The sequence below is a fragment of the Botrytis sinoallii genome, assembly GCF_014898435.1.
Source record: "Botrytis sinoallii strain Bc 23 chromosome Unknown BSIN_001, whole genome shotgun sequence".
Classification (NCBI taxonomy): domain Eukaryota; kingdom Fungi; phylum Ascomycota; class Leotiomycetes; order Helotiales; family Sclerotiniaceae; genus Botrytis; species Botrytis sinoallii.
The window spans coordinates 4,290,649-4,307,615 of record NW_024066028.1 but is presented as its reverse complement, the minus strand read 5'-3'; the positions used below and the strand labels follow the sequence as shown (position 1 = coordinate 4,307,615).

Sequence of the window (16,967 nt, the reverse complement as noted above, 5' to 3'; positions counted from 1 at the left end):
TATAAATAAAGAGAATATTATGAAAGTATTTAAAGAATAATAGGATTTAATCTTTTAAGAAGATTACTTTGTGTTTTCAGATGGGTCTGAATAATACGACGAATATAGTTACTACATGGGGTACAGCTTTGTAATCTATTGCAATAAGTAATAGATTAATAGCGACTACAACTATATATACAAATAGTCGCATATTTTTGATATTGAGGCGATCAGCGCGTAGCAGGGACTAGAATACTTTCTGAGTATTATTGATTGCTTTTACCAAGAATGAATATAGTTATGTATTGATAATACCTCAGTAATCTGAGGAATGTAAGGAAGCGCTATTATCTCCTCTCAATGGGCATACCACAAATATCATCAAGTAATATAATACTATAATATTGTAACCAAGTAGTCCCCTAGGCATATTGAGATTAAGGGCAATGAGGTAGTTAATCGCTTTACTGATTAGGGCACGGCTAGGCTGCTTGATTCTGGCCCATCCTGTTTCCCCATAGTCAATAGCTCTTGTTTTGTTTTATATATTAAATATCAACACTCCAAGAGTAGATGGTGGAAGGAAAAAAGGGGCCTGATCTCCGAAACGTATGATACATGGAAACCGGTATATAATACCTCGAAGCTGGAAAGCCTCAAGCTTTTTTGTAGGGTACTATACAGACTTATAGCGATGCGAACCGGATATAATAACTTTGCAGTCTATTATATTAGATTCAATCACAAAAATAATACGAATACCTGTATATATGGGATTGAGAAAAGCCCATTACACTTCTTTCAATATTCAATCAATAATCAGATACATAGCGACTAGCTGCTTACACCAAATCGACTTCAAACCGAATAGAATGTAATAGCATATATCAATCGTATTCTGTGAATACAATATAGCTTTACTGACCTTCTCATTAGATCCAAATTCTATATTAGGATATGCTCAAACTATACGAAACTATACGAATTCCAACCTGCTCCAATATCCCGAAAATAAACTCTTCACTCCAATCAACCTAAAACCCACACCGAATAGTTATAAACACTCCAAGCGCTCTCCCGATCAATAGCGATTGATCTGATCATCCGCCGACACCCGGATAGCATACGAAACAAGGCTCTCTGAAACAGGACCACAAACCCTTAAACAAAACAGCTACAAGATTGCCATAAGCAATACTAAACAGGGGAATATCAGAGGCAACAAGCCTTTGATTAGCTAACATTACACTACTATGAGCGGCTAGAATGCTAGCGGCCCGTAGGCCCGCTCCTTAGTACATCTAGAATACCCCTTGGGAGATCAGATATTAGACATTAATCACTATAAATAAATAAATAAATTACTTAATTAAATAAAAACATTATACTTTAACTTAACAATCAACTTTAGATTTTAAAAGTAATAAAAAGATTATAGCTTATTATTATTATTTATACTCAGAGAAATCAGATTTATTGAAATGAATACTAGAAAACCTAAAGGTTAAGGTAATTTTGATCCCTAAACAAAAAGCTACAAAAGAACTTGAAAAGCAAAGGTGTTCATTACAACAAAAGAAAATGCGATTTGTATAATATATTTTCTCTCAGCTTGTTTGGAATAAACAAATCTTAAAGGGAGGGATACTATCACGGGTTCACTAGTGTAATATATTAGCATAGTGAATGCTTAGTCATCTTTGCCATTATATGGCAAAGTTACATCGTACCACTTTCAACCTCTTTGTAGAATATCATATATCCAATCTAGTACCTATCCCTTGCACCGTGATAGGTAGAAAGTGATATTCTGCTTCGAATATAATAAAGATTAATGGGTTTTTCCAAGAAAATCTTTCCTTGGTTTTTTCGTGTTTTTCATTTGAATTATTATATATTTATAAATATATAGAATAAAGCATGGTTTTGATAAGGAAATTCACTTAAATTTTAGCCCGACATTTATCAAAAACACGCTCTTATAGTTAAATAATAATAGTTTAAATTCTTCATTACTAGATAGTTTATATTTGAAATTATTCGAAATTATAATTATTAAATAATAAAATTTTAAAAATATAATATTAAAGATTTTGTTATATGAAAAACGCGAAATATGTATCTCGGCTCTTATTTTTTGTAGGTTACTATAGAATACAATTAGATATTTAGAAGCTACGAATACGTGGATGCTACGTCTTCCGTATCCTTCTTAAATCAATAATTAGTTCTTGGAGATGCTGAAGCAAAAGAAGAATAAGTATTGAAGAGTTAGATAAACTAGGTTTCTTATTTTTCCAGACCGGTCATCTAAAATAAGTTATATATTTCTGATACTGCTTTACATCCGAAACTATGTTATCGCTTATTATATAAACCGTTTCTGTATCAATGGAAGACAGAAGGGAGAGTTCGAGTCTCCATAAAATCTAGTTACGAAGTTTGTAGCCATCAGAATGTGCAATTTAGAGTCATCGTAAGCCTTGCTTTCCGTGTGTAAAGATGGATCGCTCACGTGATACTTTGAGACCTGAAAAGCCGCCATGATTTATAAGCGCAAATGGCCATGCACATCTGCCTTGATTTGTGCTGTTCAATATCCGGATGTAAATTGTTACATCGTGAAAATATCGAAGCTTTTCTCCACTTGCACGAAACAAACAGTACTTTATTCAGCAATCATGACTACAACAACCGACGTCTCCCCTCTTTGCGACTCTTTCAATACACAAGCCTCAGCCTATGAGCGACGACTCGGGGGTAGTACTCGTAGAGTCATTGAATACGCTATTTCTCTTCTATCTGACTTACCTGAAAACCCAAAGATACTCGACAGTGCCTGTGGACCAGGTATGGTGACAGAAGCCATTTTAAAGGCATATCCCAATGCCCAAGTTCACGCCGCAGACATTGCACCAGGCATGATAGCTTTGCTTGATAATCTTATCAATAAGAATGGCTGGCAGGATCGAGTTAAGACGGGTGTTATGGACGGTGTGAGTTTAAGCTACGCCAATGAGATCTTTGATGTTTCTATAACAAATTTCGGGATTTTCTTCTACTCTGATCCCATTATTGGTGCAAAAGAGTTGCATCGCACTTTGAAACCCGGTGGAAAGGCGGTTGTTACATGTTGGAAGGAAGTACCATTTTATCCAATTCTTCACGCAGTCCAGGCGATAATCAGACCCGGTACCGAGCCTGTCGCCATGTCCACACTCGATCGCTGGACTCAAAGAGAAACGATGGAATTGACGCTAAAGTCTGGAGAATTCCACGACGTGGAAATCTACGAGAAGGAGGTTATGTGGTGGAATGAAGGTGTTCACGAGGCAGCTAAAGGATTTACAGATAATTTCATGAACATGGTAGGGGATCAGTGGCCAGAGGAAGAAAAGAATCAGCTCCTTGGGGCCACAGAACTTGTTCTGAAAGATAATAAGAACGATTTTATAGTGAGGTCTGGCGATAAGATTGGCTTTCGCATGGTTGCTTGGGTAGCCATTGCAACCAAAACTGTGTTGTAAGATGGTTGAAACACATATTGGTCAGCTACTTATCCTAGTTTCTATATTGACTTCATATGTACATGTGGCAATCAATTATTGGAAGATTCATGCACATCGACGATTTAGTCTATACTCTTGATTCACTGCTATCAATTATCACACAAGTCGGTGCATACATAATTGTATCTCAACTTCCTATTACAATGGACCTCTATGATACTTTGGCAAGGTGATGTCTAAATACTGAGGCAAAATACTTTCTACGATGGTGATGTTTGGAAATAACATGCCATCTATGGAACTGTTCCTATTACTCTCCTGCTTTCCCATAAAATACAACAGCTCTGATCTCAACACTCTCTCGGGGTCTTGCGTTGGCAACATCGCCACAATCAAAGGAAGCATGGGGACAAACTATGAAAAATAGTTGTTAGCACAATTTCACAGGAAAGATTCACAGAACAAGTACCTACATCGAGATACGGAGTCATCCGAATCAAAGATTTTGAAAAGCAACATTTCGTCCGTCTTTTGCCCATCCAAAAATTACCATTTATGCTAGGTATTCTGGAAGACTTGTAACGTCGCTGACACTGTTTCGGGAAATACGCTGTCTGATGGAATAAGATCTCCTTCAAGGTTGATTGAGCGACTGTCGCATAGTGCTAGTGGCCAGTCATTAAATCATCGAAGAGAGGACGCCATGTACTTCAAAGTCTGAATTAGCTTGCAGGCGTGTGATAGATTGTGGTTGAAACCTACTTAATTATCTGTATTCTGCCCTCGAGACGTGCTCGCTCAGCTGGTGTATCACAGATATAAACAGCGCGCTCAATGGCGCTTGTTGGCGAGGAATCTATTCGGCATTTTCGTCAGTCCTTAGAATTGCAATGTGTGCAATTTACATCATGATAAAGATGAGTTTGAGTTACGAACCAACATGAGCTCCTCTCACATGCTGCTCGAGAGCTGAGCGCTCGCCAAGTGATCCTGGGAACTCTTGGTTTCTTTTCCGCAACTTGATCAAGATTAGGACCTTAGTAGAGTGACCGTTGAGGCTTAATCTTGGGACTACTCACTTCCTCGTCGAAAACAACAACTTCTTCTGCCCCAAGCCTTTGTTTCAAAAGTTTCTCGATCTCACTTTTATACTGTTCCATTAGAGTGTTATCCTCTCGAAGATTCTTGAGTGTATATTTGGCGTCCAAGGGATGCTCAAGAACCTCGAACCCGTTCTTGTTCAGCGTAAAACTGTGCTCTTGTCCATGGAGACTCGTTATAGAAATTTCCGAAGGAATATACTTTTGGTTGGTTACAGGCGCCCCATTTAGAATTTTCGGCGGAATATAGCAAAATCAAGGCTTGGTACTCTCATATAAGACATCACGCTTGAGGTAAAATACTGTTCCTGTAGTCTGCTTCATCGTATTTTTATCTGGAGATTCCCAATATGAGATCAAATGGTTTTGAAAGAAGAATTTTACTGTACAAACTTCAAAGTTGCGCTGCTGGCCACGGATGTTCTCTGATTCATGGAGGGTGATAAATGAGGAATCATCATCATACCACGAGGATCGCACACAATGAAGATCGAATTCCCGACAAGAACTGCGGTGAAGTACTGATCAAAAAGAGTAAACTGCGAACTATAGGGTGTGTGGCTCGGGATATCAAGGCTCAAGAGCTCCATGGACACGGGGTACTCCAATGTCGACCCACCCAAAAAATCTGGAACCAGACATTGCAGGGCTCTTGCTGGAACCCTATAGTTTTCATTAAATTTGCGCAACTACAAGGAGGTTTGTCATGAAATTTTCAAGTTAGGTTGATGAGCTGGCAAGAAGTGATCTTAGGTGTCGCTGCTTTCTCCGACTGGTCCCTATCACTCATTTCAATCTGGGTCATCAAAAATCTCCACTTAGACAAGAGAAACAAAATCATTCTATGCATCCTCATCGGGCTGGGAATAATGCCAGTTTGAGTTCTCTCTCTCTCTCTCTCTTGCTTTCACTAGTTTCTGCGCTAACGGGAAACTTTACACAGTACCGGTATATGTGCGATTGTTAGGACTGTCTATCTTATATCATACTTCGACCAAAAGACCCCACCTGTATAAGTCTTGTACACATTTCTCGTCACAATCGGACAATTGACTTTTATTACAGATACCAATATGAATCTATTAATATGGGCTAGGTGTGTATTCTACCTCCACACTTGACCTTCATTGCTAAAATCTCCTCAGGCTCGGACGAAATGTTGCCTACATCGTCGCTTGTGTTCCAGATTGTCGCCCTCTTGGCAAATAATTTGATAACTCACCTTGTAATATACAATTGAGCTCATTACTACTATATATAACTTTCAACTTAATTATAAAGCTCATCCCACTAAATTCCTGATTCCTCAAGACTGCGGATCGAAATAAAAATTTTCTTATTTTCAGATACATTTGAAAATCTACAGGTACTAATATAATATTCAAAGTTTACTACTAACTTTCTCCTTTGTTCTATTCTCTTGAGCTTTCCTTAATAAAGCATATAATGTTTGTAGCCTTGGCATTTCCAGTCCATGACTCCTGGCAATTCGGATTGGATTTCCCAAAATGACTTCAAGCTCCATTGTCTTCCCCTGCTCCCAATCCAATAACATACTTGGCTTACTTCCACTAGTATTCTTCTGTGTACTTTTCAACAGCTGCTCAGAAGTTGCAAATTCTTGTGGTAGCTTAGTCCCCAATATCTTTGGGGCTGTCTCTAAAACTTCGTCCATGACACCTTTCAAATGAATGTAAAGCTCTGGATCGAGCGACATATCATTATTTGTGCTCCCAGATGAAAGCACAGCGGAAGGATTCATACTCGCATTAATGGCGATTTTATGCCACCTCACCATTTGAAGTTTCCAATGTGAGTACTCCTGGGCATCCGAGATGCCACCTGTTTGTAATAATTTCACAAACGTATTGTTTCGTTGAACAGCCATGTGTTGATCATTACTCAACTTCGTCGATTCAACAACACCGGGTAAATATGGGCCAATGCTTATTCGTGTCCATCTGTTATGCTTAATAAGACCTGGGGAAGTCTGTTCGGCGCTCACAACAGTGACAGCACTTAATATGGTGGACCCTGAGAACCTGTTTGAATATGGTTCTTCCACACCGAGACCATTTTGGACCAAGACGATAGATGTGTGACCTTTCTTCACGAGGCCTTCAAGGATCTCGGAATCATCGTTAACATCTGGAAGCGCCTTTGTGCTTACGACAATATAATCCCATTCTTCATTCGAATCTCGAGCTTCTTGTGGGTTGGCAAAGGTTTGATGCGGAATGAATTTGTATTCTCCAAATTTTGGTGATGTGACATTGAACCCATTGGCGGTGACAGCTTTGTAATTTGATCGACATATAACGGAGACTTGAGTGCCTTGAACCTGAGCAATTCGAGATCCGTAGAATGCACCAACAGCACCAGCACCGACAATGAGGACCTTTATAGTCATACTGATATTTTACGATCGGATAATATCGAAACTGTTGTTATATTGAATCGTTGTGGATGTGATCTGACCAAGGGAAGTAACCTCGGCAGATAGACGATCAGTTCACCCCCGCTTACATAATCTATCAATTTCCTGCACGTGTTGTAGCAATCATTACCTTCGTACAAGGTTTACGGGTAGTTGATAAAGATACAATTTTGACAGGAAATAATTTATCTGGGTGCACTCCATCGTTCACCAAAGAAATCGCACAACGCGCACAATCTATTCCTCAATCTCGTCTTCTATTCACAAATTACTATGCGATATCGAAACATTCAGTTATCCCACATCGCGCAAACTGGCTACGTCGTTTTAGATACTCAGCATCTTTAAGCTCGTAGATAGGCTAATGTTTCTAAACAAATCTTAGAACAATCTGTACGAGTGACAGCGAATGGCCAATGACCAGCGAGCGACAATATGGCAGTAGTTGGCGCGCGAAAATCGCATATACGAACAGGATATAGGGAGTGTGAAATGCGGATCTCACACAATGCAAAGACTCTGGGTACCCGAATGAAACACTGAACATTTTGACTTTCATACCATTTCTCGCGCCCTTTAAAAACAACAAGACAGCGGCAGATGCTATCATTCCTTTTTGCCGAAAACAGTCGAACAAATCAAGAGTGTCGACAAAATTACCTGGGAGGATTTGAATGTCTATAAATCGACCTGCGACTTTTCGAGCTCCAAGACCTTCTGGACAGAAGGACGATTCACCAGATTCTCCACAAGCGCTGTGTATTTCGGATACGCTCTCTTCATATCCAAGCCATGTCCTTCTCCCCAACGATGGAACACGAAAAGATACGAACCGACGACTGTGAATGCACCTCCGACTGCGTAAAGGCCATTCAACTTTCCCTCAATCATATCAAAACAATTCTGGACATTTCCCATACTTTTTTTTCTCAATACCCGGCAATGCTGCTTTTTCATCACTCATTCTCTCCGGTCTTAATAGGCCACCGAATGCATGAGCATGCAATGTTCCGCTAAGCCAATTCATCCATTCATACACTCTTATTGTTTCCATTGTTGTTCGCCCTAAAAGATGCAGTTCCGGAGCAAATGAAGATATCGCTGTCGCAATAGCAGGAACCTCTGTAATATTTTCACCCTCAAGTGAGAGTACTGGAACACGCATCTTGGGATTTATGGAAGAGAAGTTTTGAGTAAATTCTACCGTCTCTTTTGTGATTAAGTTGGCAATTGATTCAAAAGAAACTCCAGTTTCGAACAGAAGAACATGAGGGCATAAAGAGCAAGCGCCAGGTGCCCAATAGAATTTAATCTCAGGATGAGCCATGGCTTTAAGTGTTTTTGAATACTTGTAAAGAGTAGGTACCGATCCTGTAGAAAGAAGTTATCGGTGTTACTTTATACAAATACGTGAAATTTTGCTCACATCCTACTCCTTGATGGGTGCGTTTAGTGGCAGTGGCAGGTTCATGTACTCGGGGTCTCGAGATTGGTCCATCAGGTCTTAGGATTGAATCACGTCATTAAATGCAGAGTCAACATTTCTATCACTACGATTTCGATATTGCTTAGAAATCTGGTGGTTTTGTGGCAAGGGTTTGAGGAAGAAATCCCTTACGTCGGCTTAATTTCAATTTGCCCCACTTTTAAGCTTACTGCAGGCTGTATAATAAAAAATGACGAATAACATTGAAGGAGCTCACGCTTCTTTATTAATACAGCGGAAAAATATCCGGAGCGTAGTATGTGTTCTAGATTTTACAAGGCGGGCCGGATTTGATTGCCAGAGACAAATATATCTCTTATCCTAATTTGCCTACTGGTACTTTGGCTTGCCAATCTGAAGGTTTGATGTACAAGTGCACCGGAATGAAGAATTGCACAATAGAGATTCGCTCAGTATTCCAAGGAGAAAATCGACAAGACCTCTGCAAGAGCATAAAATCTCCTTTGATGAGTCGGGGACTTTGTTGCACACCTTGCGTATTCGTAGGTCAATATGTTCGATTTCTTGGTCATGAAAACGAGATAATCTGCGACTTTTTAAAGTCACGAAGTAGTTTGCATGGTAGGATCGTAAGCATGACGCCAGCGCAGAGCAACGAAATTGGCATGTCAAGCTTCAGTCTATTTTTTGCCATTAGTTTGCATGTGAAGCTGCCCGGATGAATACAGTTGTAGCGGCCAGAAACCCCGACGAAGAGATAAGATCAATGGCGTAGCCTTCATCAAGAGAGTAATGAAATTGCTTTTTTGGCTTTGCCTTATCTTTTGCATTGGTGACTACAAGGAGGAAACAGACAGTTCTTTTCCAGTGCCAATCCTTATTAGACTCCAATTCTGATCTATAGAGTCTAGCACACATCGATCATAAATGAGCAATTGTCTCCAAGACCCCATCATCGACAAGTTCGCTGACATCTCGTAAACGGCTCTTCAGATATGATCGATGTTGCTCTAGAATCTCAGAGACTATTGTTGACACAGTCAACGGGCAGCAAAACAAACTAGCCGTGCTAGCCTTAACTGCATCTCTTCGTCCCTTGCGTACCATTTTCATACCTGTCCCTCCAAGTTCAACCCATCCCAGAACAAACGGTAGACTGGCGCAGAAATCCAGAGCTAGTTTCTCCATATTCAGTATAACGATATCTTCTTGGAACTTGGTGTCAGGTTTTGAAGACTCTATTTCGCTGTGAAAGACTTTCAGTATGATGTCATTCACGTGAAGACGGATAGCACGATATTGAGCCCACATTGCGGCATGGCTAATCGAGGGATATAGATGAACCATTTGATCAAAGACATCATTTGCGCCAGGCTCGCCATCATCATCTACCGTCACTCGAAAAGTACTCCAATAATCCACCATCGGTACTTCCTTGGCCCATCTGACCAATTCCGTTTCCAACTCTTGTGCTAGTACCAATAAGCCGCGCATCTTTGTAGTAATCTGCCCACTTCCTCTTGCAGAAATACCGTCGAGACCAATAGAAGCATGGCTCACACAATACCCCAAATCGGCGACTTCAACTAAACACTGATCAAGAACTAAGCTTGAGCCTATCTCCCCGAAGACTCTTCCATTCTTCAGCCAACTTGGTATCGGCATGCTTCTGAGCAGGAGCGAACGAACTAAGTGTCGCCTTGTAATCTTGTCTAATTCCGACCCAGAGTTTTTATGAGAGGTGCTAGAGTTGCTGGAATGGGTTGGAAGAATTGAATAATACGATCGATATGACTCTTGCTAGCGTTGCAGTCGTAAATTTAAAATTGCAATCGCGCCATCATGATAGTTAAAAGCCTTCGCAGCTATAATCTTGATGTCTTTAGCGACAAATTGAGCTTTTTGGGTCACGGAATTCTCAAAATGACTTAAAAGGAGAACGGTAAGAATGACTACATCCATTACGACTCTCTCTGAGTTTCTCAGCGCTAGATTCGTCGCCGCCAGGGCTTGTGAGTATATCTTACTCCCAATTGATAAAGCAGCAAGATTCTTTGTCGATCGCCCGAAAGTCGTGTGGGCAATTGCAAGAATAGCGAGTTGTAATGTGGAACAGGTAGATATGGCATGAGATGCTTGTTCCGGTGATGCAATCGTCCAAGAAGAAAGTCGGCAAATCGTTGACGATGCGAGGCTGAAAATTGAGGAGTGCTGAAAAGAACCGACACAACAATTTATTCGGCTATTATGACTAGTAAACATTCTTCCTGGTGTCTGGACAAACTGTATTGTATAGTAGGCAATAGCTTGATCTTGCAGAGGTGTTGTGGGAGGAGGTCGCGGCGATTAGAAAAGAACAGTGACATGTGGGATGCTTGGAAGTTTGATTAAATTGGCTTCGTCTATCGTCATATTGACATGTCTTGTCTGTTTTTCTGGCACGGGGGATTGAAATGGTGAATTTAGTTGCATTGACCGCCGCAGATTGGGACCTCGAGGTCGTTTTATCTTACCACTCGCTGCCTCGTTTTCGTTCAAGAACTCGTATTTTTCAATGCCACTATAGCCCTGACAATTGATTTTTGCTTTTGCACAACGGTCGCAGGATGGCTTTGTTTCATCGCACTGTGTTATCTTTGTAAGTCTCAAGACCAATGAATGATGATGAGATATTCTTAAGACCTGCCTTTACCCGTCGCTTCTTGCACGTATGACATCCACGGCTCGGAAAAGGCATGGCGACTTGGGCGATTTGATGTGCAATCACGGATGGAGTGAAGCAAATTGTTGCAAGTCAAAGAGATGGTATGATTATCATTTCGCCATTCTTCTGGAACGGAGAGAGTAAGCGCCGGACATAATCTTAAATCCGCGGAGTTGAGAAAAAGTGCCAATGCAAGAGTTTATCTGATTTTCTAATACTCACCGAGAATTAGATATGTTGATTTTCAAATAAACCGTCCTACAACTCTTCAGCTGTCGAGTTTTCTGAGAGATCACAGAATCCTAGATCTACCAGTGATGTAGGATCTGGCTCTTCCTGACATTTTTCATCCGATCGTGAATTAATTTCCGAAAAGAAAGAATGTAGAGGGTCATTATCATACTGTGCGCCACAATGATTTTTGAAAATAACATGAATATGGGAGAGATTGCATTATGAGTACCAATGCCCAAATACTATAGCTAACTACATTAAAGAAAAGCAGACACTAAACGACAAGCCTTAATACCATTCCATTCCTCATCAACAAAATCAAACATGCCAATTCCAGATTCTAGTAGGACGTCCTCCTCGACCACGATTGTAGCTCCGACCATTTCCTCCACCTCTGGGGCCGCTTGGCGGGTTTGTGTTGTCATTTCCAATTCCGTTGCCACGACCAGCACCACCAGTAATTACCCGAGGGATTGATACTTCTGTACGTCTTCCTCCTTCTCCCCATCCTCTTCCGCAGACAGCTCTAGTTGGATTTCGCTCACTTTCGTTCAACTCCGATACAAGGACAGCTCCACCTTGATGGATCTGTTCAACCTCAGTCTGAATGATTGGTTCCGCTGGTACCTGATAATTGGTCGGCAATCTATGTGCTCCTGAGGTACTGTACTCGCTCCGAGGAGTTACAATAATGCCACCGGATTCAGAAGACCTGGATCGCGACGAACCAATATCAAGATTGGGAGTGGCAAGTTTTGTTCCAAGTTGAAAAGATGGAGAGGAGGGTATTGTTTGCCAATTTGTATTGAATGGAGTGTCTCCTTCGCGGTAGGGTCTTCTTGTTCAGAGGTTTATCATATATATATATATAAGTGATATATAATATATACGCAAGTGGTAACTCAGATTTAATATTGTTCTTTCTTGAATATTGATTTCAACTTGATTATTTATTTATAATAATAAAGGACCTATATATATAGGCCTTTCAGGACTATCTAGAACCTTCTGTTTTATTTTTTGTATTTTTAATCAATATCGTCATCGCTACAAGACTAGAATCTTCTATAAGCCTCTGTCGATCCTGATTACCCTTTATTCCTAATAACCTTAAATACAAGGCATTAAGATTCAACAATCCCCTTCCTGTATCTTATAAATATTCCTATCCTTATTAGATCTTTAATAACCCTTTGATACAATTCATATATACTAATACTAGCAATAACTTTGTAAATAAATCTGCTAGCATATCCTTAGTTGGGCAATATTCAATAGTAGTCTTTCCATAGGCTACTAGATCCCTAATATAATGATATCTGATATCAATATGCTTAGTGTGATTGTGAGCTATAGGATCCTTAGCTAGTGCTATACATTCTTGATTATCATTATAGACTGGTACTTCTAAGCTCTTGCCTAGATATTGTTCCCTATGAAGCTTTTTCAATAGCCCTCTCAACCACTGTCCTTGCTTGCTAGCTTTCGATAAAACTATATATTCAGCTTCAGTTGTTGAAGTACTGATACAGTGTTATTTAGTTGAGTTTCAACTTATAGGTTCTTCTAATAGTAAATATAGATATCCTGATATCGATTTTCGATCCATTATATCCCCAGCATAGTCGGCATCACAGTATCCTTGTAGTTTTGTAGCTTTATCTGTTTGGCCGTATTCTAAACTATAATCAATAGTTCCTTTAAGGTATCGCAATACCCTCATTGCAGCATTCCAATGCTTTATTATAGGCCTACTACAATATTGACTGATTTGTCCCGATATATAAGCTATATCAATACGGGTACCTTTAGCTGTTCATAATATACCTCCTACAGTACTCTGATATAGGGCTTGATCTGTTTGAGCTTTATTGGGAAACCCTATAACCAATATATTTCGATCATTTGCTGATAGTTTCTCAGGTTTAGCCTTATCTATCCTGAATTACTCGATTAGATCTTCAATATATTGTTTTTGGTTTATATTCAGGGTCTTCTTTTATCGATCTCTAATAACTTGTAGGCCTAATATCTTGTCTACATCCTCTAAATCTTTTATTTTCTAAATCTTCGATATTCTTTTTATGATTTTTTGAATATCCTTTAAGTTGGGTTCTAATAGAATCATATCATTTATATATAATCCTATTAATATATCTGTTTCCGGATTTCTGAATACACTTGGGTCGCTATAAGTTGAATTAAACCTTAGTTTATTTAATCCTTTGCAAGTCTCAATATACTATTCTCTTCCTGATTGCTTCAAACCATATAATAGTCTTTTCAAAAGCAAAGCTTTGTTTTTTAAGCATTCTATTAATACTTCTGAAGACTTAAGGTATATCATAATATATAGTTCAGCTCTTGGATAGACACTGACTACATCTATTTGGCATATTTCCAGATCCTCATAGGCTCCTATAGCCAATAAAGCTCTCAAGCTTTCTTGTCTGATTATAGGACTGAATATTTCTAGAAAATCATTCCCTGGAATCTGCTTAAATCCTTGGGCTACTAGCCTAGCCTTGAATTTATCAATCAAGCTAATAGGGGTATATTTGACTGTAAATACCCATTTACACCCTATTGCTTTCTTTTCTTTAAGCAATTCCGTATATTCCCAAATTCTAAGAACTTATAACTTATTTAGCTCTTTTTGAATAGCTTTTTTCCAATATACACTATACACAGAATCGTTTATAGCTTCTTTATAGCTTTCAAATATTTTGATTTTCGATATAATTGACAAAGCATAATTTATTGGCTTTTGCTCCCTGAGTGTACATCCTATAAGCCTTTCTTCGCCTAATATATCTTGAGGATCCTAGATTTCCAGCTCTTGTTGAGTATCTTCAAATTCGCTTTCAGACTCTTCTTCTTCTTCAAGAACCTCTACCCTCCTAAATCTAGGGTTTTCAGGAGATCTAGATCCGGCTATCCAATTTCCTATATCTACCACTATTATATCACCAATATCTTCTTCTTCTGATTAGAGTTCTATAGATCCCTTATTATTACTACTAATAGGTAATACAGACTCTATTGGATTGAAAGGCACTGATACTTCTCCCTCATCTTTTGAGTCTTCTAGTTATTTTAGATGCTTATTTTCCAAGAATTTAGGCTCTATTAATACTATGATATTCCTCTTTTCAATATCATATAATCTATATTATCTATTTGTAGATATATAACCTACAAATACCGTTTTCCTAGTATTCGGTTTCAATTTAGAATGCTTTTCCTTTGGAATATGAGTATAAGCTACACAGCCAAATGTTCTCAAATATCCGATATATAGCTTTTTGCCACTATATACTTCTTCAGATATTTTGCCATCAGGGCCAATAGGAATTCTATTCCTTAAATAACAGACTATAGCAGCTGCTTCTGGCCAAAACTTTAATGATAGTTCTGTATCTTGAAGCATAGCTCTAGCTAGCGATATTAGGCTTCTATTTAGCCTTTCCGCTATTTCATTCTGTTCAGATGTATATGGCGTAGTATATTTGAATACTATGCCAATAATAGCTATTTAAGACTCTAATACCTTATATTCAGGGGTATTATTAGTTTTAAGAATCTTGAGCTTTAAACCTGTCTCATTCTTTACTCTAGCCTTAAAAACCTGAAATATACTTCGTAATGATTTCCTATCTTTAATGAAATAAATCTATGATTTGCGAGTATAGTTATTTATAAAAATAAGTATATAAAGCTCTCCGAATAAACCTGATATCTTATAAGAACCCCAAAAGTCATTATAGACTCTCTCTAATAGGCTTTTACAACATTCTAAAGCTTTCCGATTTATTATCCTTATTGATTTCGAGATAATACAAGCTTCACATAACTCTATTAAGCCTTTAATTGGTTTTTTCAAGCCTTTAATAGCTTTATGCAGTATATTAAGGCTTTCTGGGCTCAAGTGGCCTAATCTTCGATGCCACAATACCGCTTCCTTTTGTTTAGGGGCTTCTATCGATTTAAAAGCTTTTAGGCTATTAACCCTATACTAATCAGGTCCTTCAAGGATATAGGCATACCCTATTCGATAGGCAGTATTTATAGTCACTCCTTGATATTGTATCAATAGCTTCTTTTCAGAACTAATTGTAGTTATTATAGTCAGTCCTTTATCTTGAAGCTGCAAAACTGAGATTAACGATCCTGCTAGTCCTGGAATGTGTAAAACTCGAATTAAAGATGTAAACCTAATTTCCCTTTCAACCTTAACCTTTAAAACTACAGTCCCTTTACCAATAGCCTTAATTACAGCTCCTGATACTGTAGTAATATTGATAGGTTTATCTAATAGTTCATAATCACTAAATTCCTCCTTAGCATATATCATATGCCTTGAGCACCCTGAATCCATTATCCATATAGGTTCTTGAGAACACTTTTGGCTTATATTAGCCATCCAACTAATCTCGGCTGATTTCGCTTGTTCCGCTTTTGGTAATAGGCCTCTACCATTACTGGATATCGATAATAATCCAGTAATTGGATTATTCGAATTAGAACTATCCGGATTCTTTTTAGCCTTTCTATAATCAGTCTTTCTATACCCTCCCTTTCTGTAATTGAAGCATTTTCCTTTAAATCCTTTCGAATCTGTTTTTGCACTCAGAGCATTTTCTTTTATACTCTTTCTAGGGCCTATTCGATGTTCGAATTCCATGAATTTAGTTATTATAGTATTAAAGCTTAATGGTTTATTTCTGACCTTTAATTGAAGAATCAAGGGATTAAATCGCGAATCCATATTTTTGACTATTTTATAAAAGATCGATATCTTTAATGTGTTTGATAACTTCTCTGTTGGTGATATTTCACTTATTTCAGTTTACAAGGTATTAAAATAATTAGCTATTTCTACTACCTTAACTAAACTTCCTTCTGGTATTTTATACCCTATGAAAACTTGTATCTTAAAGCTTAATTATTGTTGCCCTAATAGCTGATATATATCTTTCAGCACTTTCCATTGCTTCTTAGTAGTTGAGCAGAGCAATATAAAGTTTAAAGCTTCCCTTTCGCAAAGGCTTATAATAATTGTGCTAGTCTTTGTGTCTATAACTTTCGGATCTTTTGATCCTAAAGTCTTCTTTTCGATATCTATATCTTTTTCTATTATATTCCAAAGGCTCTGGTCTTTAAGAAGTTGTTTTACTTGAATGCTCCATGGTCTATAATTCGTACTGGTGAGCTTACTGATCTTCGGCTTCTCGAAACTGTAATCTTCCTTTATTCTAGCTTGTAGTCTAAATGTATTAAGCTTTATAAGTCGATTTTATAAGCTCCTCTTCAGATTGATCGAATTGAAATATCTGAGTCCTGGCGCTATCCCGGGCTTATAACCTCTTGTTCAGAGGTTTATCATATATATATATATAAGTGATATATAATATATACGCGAGTGGTGACTCAGATTTAATATTGTCCTTTCTTGAATATTGATTTCAACTTGATTATTTATTTACAATGATAGAGGATCTGTATATATAGGCCTTTCAGGACTATCTAGAACCTTCTGTTTTATCTCTTGTAT

General features: G+C 38.3%; 5 protein-coding genes across 5 annotated transcripts; 1 reads left to right on the top strand and 4 right to left on the bottom strand.

The window, feature by feature from the left end:
• Nucleotides 1-2,663: 2,663 nt before the first annotated feature.
• Nucleotides 2,664-3,509, top strand: EAF02_000973 (uncharacterized protein; the record flags this gene model as incomplete). The annotated part of the gene is made up of 1 exon (XM_038897021.1): nt 2,664-3,509. The coding sequence occupies one exon, from the start codon at nt 2,664-2,666 to the stop codon at nt 3,507-3,509; it is 846 nt and encodes a 281-aa protein (XP_038763880.1).
• Nucleotides 3,510-5,972: 2,463 nt separating this feature from the next.
• On the bottom strand, nt 5,973-7,001 carry EAF02_000972 (uncharacterized protein; the record flags this gene model as incomplete). Its single annotated transcript, XM_038897020.1, has 1 exon — nt 5,973-7,001. The coding sequence occupies one exon, from the start codon at nt 6,999-7,001 to the stop codon at nt 5,973-5,975; it is 1,029 nt and encodes a 342-aa protein (XP_038763879.1).
• A 705-nt stretch (nt 7,002-7,706) lies between these two features.
• EAF02_000971 (uncharacterized protein) lies at nt 7,707-8,355 on the bottom strand (the record flags this gene model as incomplete). The annotated part of the gene is made up of 2 exons (XM_038897019.1): nt 7,707-7,885; nt 7,965-8,355. 2 exons carry the CDS (start codon nt 8,353-8,355, stop codon nt 7,707-7,709), a joined length of 570 nt encoding a protein of 189 aa, XP_038763878.1.
• A 1,041-nt stretch (nt 8,356-9,396) lies between these two features.
• EAF02_000970 (uncharacterized protein) lies at nt 9,397-10,140 on the bottom strand (the record flags this gene model as incomplete). The annotated part of the gene is made up of 1 exon (XM_038897018.1): nt 9,397-10,140. One exon carries the CDS (start codon nt 10,138-10,140, stop codon nt 9,397-9,399), a length of 744 nt encoding a protein of 247 aa, XP_038763877.1.
• Nucleotides 10,141-10,275: 135 nt separating this feature from the next.
• EAF02_000969 (uncharacterized protein) lies at nt 10,276-11,212 on the bottom strand (the record flags this gene model as incomplete). Its single annotated transcript, XM_038897017.1, has 3 exons — nt 10,276-10,758; nt 10,834-11,100; nt 11,168-11,212. 3 exons carry the CDS (start codon nt 11,210-11,212, stop codon nt 10,276-10,278), a joined length of 795 nt encoding a protein of 264 aa, XP_038763876.1.
• Between the last annotated feature and the right edge of the window lie 5,755 nt (nt 11,213-16,967).